General features: G+C 49.0%; 1 protein-coding gene and 1 long non-coding RNA gene across 2 annotated transcripts in view; one reads left to right on the plus strand and one right to left on the minus strand.

Annotated features, from left to right (window-relative positions):
• LOC107182369 overlaps nt 1-7,158 on the plus strand; it is a 19,703-nt gene extending 12,545 nt beyond the window's left edge. The window contains exons 2-3 of the long non-coding RNA XR_001513091.1: nt 3,781-3,784; nt 7,124-7,158. This is a non-coding gene — a long non-coding RNA (uncharacterized LOC107182369). The remainder of the gene's footprint in view (nt 1-3,780; nt 3,785-7,123) is intronic.
• Nucleotides 1-7,754, minus strand: part of SLC22A5 (solute carrier family 22 (organic cation/carnitine transporter), member 5) — a 25,900-nt gene that overhangs the window by 14,954 nt on the left and 3,192 nt on the right. Inside the window, 1 exon segment of the mRNA XM_006759156.1 lies at nt 3,660-3,763. Within this exon segment, the coding sequence (XP_006759219.1) occupies nt 3,660-3,763 (104 nt within the window).

Genomic DNA, 7,754 nt, shown 5'->3' on the forward strand with positions numbered 1-7,754 from the left:
GTCTCCTAGACAAGTTGAGGTAATGAATCTATTGCACTTAGGTAATTTGTCTGACTTAGGTTTTGAACTGGTTGACTCAGAGGTAATGAGAAGAGAAACTGTCCACTCCACAGAGCCCTGGGCCTCCCGTGGGGGTGGTGCTAAGGGCTGATGGTAGGGGCTACAACCAGAACAGCCATACTTCTAGTTGTTTCATTTACTGGACTCAAACGATGCTACTTAAAAGAAGTATGCTGACAATTTTTTTTAAAGGTTTGAAAAACACTACTAGCACTTCTAAAGACTAATGTAGTCCTTAACATACTCATTAGTGTTTGTTTTTTTCCATACTCATTAATGTTTTATTTCTGTTGACTTGGATGATCCTTTGGAACTTAAACACTTTCCTTAGGTAATCAGGATGTTACACGGCCATCAGGTTTTTAGGCTATCCCACAAAGACCTACCCAACCCATGATGCAGTTGATCCAGAAAAATGCACTGCGTTTCAACTCTGAGCTTGGGGTACCTTCTCCCTGTTTATATCAACGTAATTACTCTGAGTCTAGACTGCCACTCAACTCAGAGAGAGGGTATTTCCCACTTGGAGGGCCTCTAAGCTCAGTCCCCTCTTCTCACTCTACATTCCCACCAGGCAATCTCATCCATGTTTGGGGCTGTGATGAGGGTTCTATGAGCTGTTAATTCCCAAATGTGCTTCTCCAGCCCAAATCTCTCATGGAGAACTATATCCATATTTCCAACTGCATACTTAATTCCTCCACTTAGGAGTCTCATAATCACCCCACATTCAGTATGCTCAAATGGAACTAACCACCGTCCCCTCTTCCAGAGTTATTTGTCTTAGAGAAGGGTATTGTCATCTATCCGGTTGTGTAGACCAGACACCTTCCTCTCCTCATTTCCCACATCCAATCCATAGCCAAGTCCTCTTGGCTTTACCTCCTTCCACTCCTCCCCATTTATACCACCTGGAGTCTAGTCCAAGCCACCACCATCTCCTGCATAAATTATTGTGATAACCTCTTAATTAGTCTCTCTACAATCCCTCTCTTGTTTCCCCGTTCAATCCTTTCTCCACAAAGTTTATCACATAATCTTTAAAAATTGCAAATCTGATTATGTCACACTCCAGCTTTAAAACACCCTCAATAGCTCCCCAATGCTCTACGACTAAAGTCCAAGCTCCTAACTATCATCTGCTACTCCCATCTGCTCTTCTGCCTGGGCCTCTCCTGCCTCACTGCTCATCTCTAACCACTCTCCACACCTCCATCAAAGAGGACATTTTTCTAGTTCCTAACATATGCTATTATGCCTTTTCTTTAGTCTAGGCTTAAGTTCATGCTGCTCTTGCACCCAGAATGCTATTTCCTCCCTCCATTCCCTTGCTGGCTAATTTCTACTCATCTTTCAACTCCCAGTGCATGCTTTGCCTCCTTGGGGCACCCTCTCCTGGCCTCCTCTGTCAGACTCTCTCTTAGCATCTACACATCTCCTCTGTATCACTTACTACCACTGAGAATAACAAGTGCTCCTCTCAATTAGTTGTTTAGGACATTCTGCCTTGCTAGGAGGCAAGTTCTAGAAGAGCAGGGCCCACGCAACGCAGAGGATCAAGACTATCTGGACCCAAATCCTAGCTCTGCCACTTGCTGGCTGTGTGACACTGGGGCAAGTCACTGAACTCCTCTGGGTTTTATTTTTCTCATCTGTAAAATGAGAATACTGATACTTCCTACTTCACAGAATTATGAAGATAAAATCATTATTATTGTTTACTCGGTACAGTGCTTATAAGAGTGTCTGGCACATATTAAGTTCCATGTGTTTGTTAAATATATATCAGTAATCAGCTGATGCTTGTTGCTAGATAATGGATCTGGGGGAGCATAGGCCCTTCCCCCAAAAGGACAAGTGTCTATGGCTTGTCTAGAATCACCAGTTAATAGTGATGGCCTACTTAACTCTTAATGCTCTCTGGTGACTACTGAAATTTGTCCCTTTTTTTAAATTGCTGGATGATACTCTGGAAAAGACAAATCTAGTGAGAAATGCATGTATTTTTCATGAGTAAAGACTCCTCAGTTAAGGACAATAATCCATAGGTGTAAACATGCCAAAATATCACCCTGAATCAGTGCTACAGGATAAAATGGCTTTGTTCTTGTGTAATACTAGAGGCCTGGTGCAGGAAATTCATGCACGGGTGGGGAGTTGTGTGTCCCTCAGCCCAGCCTGCACCCTCTCCAATCTATGACCCCACTGGGATCAGGCCTAAATGGGCAGTAGGACAGCCCTCTCACAATCCAGGACTGCTGGCTCCCAACCGCTCGCCTGCCTGCCTACTTGATTGCCCCTAACCGCTTCTGCCTGCCAGCTTGATCCCCCCCTAACACTCCCCTGCCAGCCTGATCGACACCTAACTACTCCCCTGATGGCCCGATTGCCCCTAACTGCCCTCCCCTGCCTGCCTGATCGCCCCTAACTGTCCTCCCCTGCAGGCCTGGTTGCCCCCAACTGCCCGCCCCTGCCGGCCTGGTCCCACCCAACTGCCCTCCCCTGAAGGCCTGGTCCTCCCCAACTGCCCTCCCCTGCAGGCCTGGTGCCCCCTAAATGCCCTCCCCTGCTGGCCATCTTGTGTGCACATGGGGGTGGCCATCTTGTGTGTTGGAGTGATGGTCAATTTGCAAAGATGGTTACCTCTTTATTATATAGGATGACATTCTAATCCTGAACTTCTCTATTAGAGACCCCAACCAGCTGGGACGATGCCGGGACTCCTCTCCACTGGGTGACACAGTGCAGCCAAGGACCTTGCTGAAGGCCACTCTTCTTGTCCTGGGCTTCTCCAACAGACCCCGCAGCTCCGGGATAGGGAGATAATATAACGGACCCCTCTGAGAACTTCACAGAAACTCCGGACCTCTCTAAATGCTCACATATAATCTCTAAAATTTTGCCTATAATGTCAAGAGTACATGAACTCCCAAAGTCATGAATGGACCTTGAGTTAACAGCCTTGGAATTCCATAAACAATCTGCTTATGGGTGAAAATAGCACATTTTCTGCCTGTTGTGAAGTAAGTGCCATAAGCACAGGCCTCTTAGCTAAGGGGCATCAATCCTGTGGACACAGGTTCTGACTATCACGTCCCTACTGGCTATGGGGATCTCCTCTTACCTTGTAGAGAGAGCGGTGGTTTTGGGAATATGGCAACAGCCATCCATGATACGCCTTAAGATCTACAATACAGTGTGTGTGTGTGTGTGTGTGTGTGTGTGTGTGTGTGTGTGTGTGTGTGTGTTGTCTACCTCCCCCATGCTTGGGAACATGAAAGAGTCATGCTCACCTAGGGAGGGACAGCCAGACTAGTACAGAAATAAGTCATGGCATATTTCCTGGCCAAATCCAGCTGATCCTGCATGGATACACACAGCTCAGATTGTTTTGTTTGGCAAGAGTTAGGGAGAGGAGGTTGTTGGCTCTCTTTACTTGGCGTGGTGTCCGTACTATAGGTCAGGCTTCCCTTTCTTTTAAAATGCAAGGCCCTGGGCTGAAAGAACACTGCCACTTGAAGTCATGGGCCAGGCACACGCACACTCCTTGCTCAGTGCTGGGGTCCCCTACCACTGCAGGAGACAGACACCCACCTTACCTGTCTGAGAGCTGCCCCGAAATGAAGGAGCCTACCAGCACACCCACGAAAAACAAGGAGACCGTGAGCGGGGCCTTCCAGTCGTCCTCACACACCAGGTTCCACTGTAAGAGGAGCAAAGGGATGTATCACACACTTCTATTAAAAATGTTTTAAATTTAAACTTTCTTGGAAAATGAAATCAGAACATCCTGTATTCCTGCACTCCGTTTACATGACTATGCGGGGGTGAGTCCGTTTAGGCAGCAATGAATGATCTGGGCAGCAAGGCAGAGAGGAGGCTCCCCTTACATGGAGACTGGGCTCTCTCCCCGTCTGGTTTTTCATAGCTTTTAGCCCCTTTGTTTTGCTTCTAATTTGAGGAAGGGAGCAGCAGGGAGCAAGTACTCTGCCCATGTTCTAATCCAAGAGAAGGCAAGGTCTCTCCTGGTCACTTTGAAGAATCTGGGCCGAGCCCAGGGGTGTGGACGGGCAGGGAACCCTTTCAGTGGGGTTTGGGTCATTGGCAGGATGGCACAGGAGTGGTTCTGAGCAGGACTCTGGGACTCTAAGGGTCAAGGCATCTGGCAAGGAACCGAGGCCAGGGGGCCTGAAATGCACCACGTGAACCTGTTCCTTCAGCTCTGCTCAGGTCCCCACCCACCCTGGGCCAATGACTTCTTGGACCTTCTGGTGATATTTAGAGCTGGGATCCCTGATGCTGCATTAACACTAGGCCTGATTATAGCCAAGAGCTCTCAGCTGGATGTCAAGAAACTGGGGTTTGGCTTCTAGTCTACTGTTAACTGGTTATCCAATCTCAGACAAGATTTCCCTCCTCTGTACCTTTCGTTTTTTGTAAAACAAGGGTTGGGGTAGGTAACAGGCTACATGGCTTGAGTTTCCCAGCACCCAGTATGTCGTTTTGGCTTTGGTTACCATAAAAAGAGGTCTGCAGGCTTGGGGAAGCAGCTGAACACTCAGATGTGAAGTCTCTCCAGCCTAACAAGGAGCCAAAACGAGGAAGAAAAGCCAAAACAGGAAGCTTGGTGGTTCCCAGGAAAATGTTTCCCAGAACAGAGAGATGGCGCTCTGCAGTAACCAAGCAGGCCACCTGCCAGGGCATTCTTGCTTGCCTGACGCCAGGCTGCTGGCCTGCCCTCCATGGAGTCTGCAGTCTCCCCAGCAACACAGAGAAGCAGTGGGAATGCGTGGCTCCCAAGAACAAAGCATCTCTTCCAGGCTAAGTGAGGAGGGAAAACAAGTCTACTTCTCTGCTCTGCTGGGCAATGTGTGCACATAGCCTCCGGGCCCCTTAGAGGGGTGGGAGGGCAGCCCCAGGCTGGACAAGAAAATCCCTGCTGTTGTTGATAAGGATGGCTCAGCCACATGGCTGGCTCTCCACTCTGGCACTTTGGATGGGCTGAGAATGTGGTGGTGGCCCCTAACCAGGGGCAGAATTGGGGGTCTCCAATTCCTACATCTAGAGGAACTCCAGGCTAGCAAGGAGGCCAGAATTTCAAAACACTAAGGCTTGAATGCTTGGGTTATGGCAACCTTCCTCATCTATAACCTCAGTGGTGCCAGTACCCAGATATCCCCATCCAGACATGGCTGCTAAAGTCAGGATGGAGCAGCAGGGAAGAGAGCTGAGGGACTCGGTGATGGGTGCTGGCCTCTGGCATTAGGTAGGGTGCGAGGCAGAGCTTCAGGGGCCAGATCGTGGGTGCTGCTGCTCTTGAATGGGATGGGATCTACTCCCAGCTAGCACACATTACATTTGTAGCAACAGAGATGAAAAAATAAAGACTCAGTAGCTGTTTCTCAACAGGTCTCTTGTGAGGGTTAGAGAATAATACAGCTGAGCTACACTAGGAATCCACAGGGGCTTCTGCAGTGAGTTCTGGGGTGATAGTGCCCCCAACCCATGTCAGGTCTCCCAATATAGGCTTTTAGAGAAATCTGGACTGGCAAGGAGACAAGGTGATTAATGCTCATGTTGTTGGGATATATCCCCACATCATGTCTCCAGCTCCCACAGCTGCCACTTGGTTCAACCTGTCCTTATTCTGGGCAAGTGTGTAACTCCCTGGGGGTAATTGAGCTCTCAATCCACCACTAACAATTCTTGGCAATTCTCAAGGCCTGGCTTGGGCCATCCAAAAGCAAACATGGGCTAACACTTTCTCCTGGTCACATGGGGGGAGGGGGAGGAGGACGACTATGTGCAGGGTCAGGACAGGTAATAGGTCTCAAAAAATGAACACAGGGGCAGGCACCTTGCCAACCTATCCACTCACCTGTCAATTGGTCTGCAGTGGACTTAGGATTTGGCCTGAATCCTCCTTAGGAGGGGTGGGATGATATGCACAGAGGAATCCAGTGTTCCTACACTGAGTTCCTGGCTCCCCAGCCATGACTAAAGCAGCTCCAGACCAGCTCATCGATACCTCCACTTGGTGCATTGGATGGGCTGTACTGGCTGTTAATAACTGGTATCAATGGTAGGACTAAAGGTGTGGATTTAAGATTCAGGTCCTGAGTCTAAGATCGTGAGCCTTCTGCCGGAGGAGCTGTGAAAGGGGGGTGTCTGAGGACCCAACCTGAAAAAACCTGGGAGCGATCCCGGCATGGGGCCTAGACTTGCTATCCTTCCTGGTAAGAAATCAGCCTTTCATTTGCATGAAAGTTTTCATATTCCACACTTAGCTACGTACAGTTTATGTCACTTATACCTCAATAGAGTTGCTAAAATTTTTAAGAGAGAGAAGTGTGTCTCTTGTATGTAGTATGTAATTGGTGCTGCTTCTTGGTTATAGGAAATAGGTTCTAAATGTTCTTACATAGAACTAAATGTTCTTGCCTATGAGTTGGCTAGAAGGAAAAAGATACAGCGTCTGTGCCCACAGGGCAGAAGCTCTTCCCTGAGATGTACTTAGCCTAACTGCTTCAACAGTCAAATACACTGGCAAGAATCACTTGTTGCTGAATGCCACGTACTCCTATACACATTTAGTTCGGCTTCCTGCTGCAATTAATGACAAATCCTTGCCCCACGGCTGGCAAGGAGAAGTATCTGCTACCATAAACACTATAATGCTTGGCAGTGCCCTGCACAGGTGAGGCTCAGTAGCTGTTTGGTAGATAGGTGAGTGAACAAACAGATGAAAAAAAGGGCTGTGAATCTTCAACATCATAGTATTCTTTGGGCTTGGCTGCCCAAAGCCCAGATGAACCCTGAACTTTGATCTCTAGATTTTCTTTGCTTCCTCAGCCCCTTCCCTGTGTCAACTGTCAGAACTTTGACCCAGAGTGTGGGTTCTCAGCCATCTAGAGAGGGGCTCAGTCTGTTCACTCAGGGCCACATGGGTCTGCTATGACTGCATGCACACAGGGGGCCTCAGGGGACCCCACAAGGGTCTTCTTTGGCTTCCCAGAGCTACAAACGCAGGGATAAGGGTCTGTGCTCCCCTTGAATCAGCAAGGGCATAGCGGTGAGGCGCAAGCTCCAGGTCTGTCCCTCCACCCTAGAGTCAGCCCAGCCCCACCTCCACAGTTGATGAGGCCTTTCCTTCAGGTGATGCGGCTTGTGGATAACAGTGGGGGCGCTCCTATCTTACAAGGCTATCTGTGTATGACATAAGGCTGACAGAAAAGCTAGTCCAGAGAAAGCAGCTTTCTAGGACAATAGGGAGAAAGTCATTGTGCTGTCAGGGGCTGGGACAGGGGGCTTCTGGGAAGCTGAGACAGGCAGAAGGCAAGGGGACAAAGAGGACTGCCAGGCCTTAGCTGAACAGACTCCAACTCATTGGTGCAAGGGCTAGAAGTTTCTAAAGGAACTTTTCTGGCTGCAGGCTGGGCTATGGAGACAACAAAAAACAGGAGGCTCAGGCAGTGTAAGAAATCACCCAGGTTCTCAGAGGAGGGGGCAGTCCTGAGTCAAGAAGCACTCGGGGCCGAAACCGGTTTGGCTCAGTGGATAGAGCGTCGGCCTGCGGACTGAGAGGTCCCAGGTTCGATTCTGGTGAAGGGCATGTACCTGGTTTGCGGGCACATCCCCAGTGGGAGATGTGCAGGAGGCAGCCGATCGATGTTTCTCTCTCATCGATGTTTCTA

This window comes from Myotis davidii, unplaced genomic scaffold, assembly GCF_000327345.1.
Source record: "Myotis davidii unplaced genomic scaffold, ASM32734v1 scaffold456, whole genome shotgun sequence".
Taxonomy (NCBI): domain Eukaryota; kingdom Metazoa; phylum Chordata; class Mammalia; order Chiroptera; family Vespertilionidae; genus Myotis; species Myotis davidii.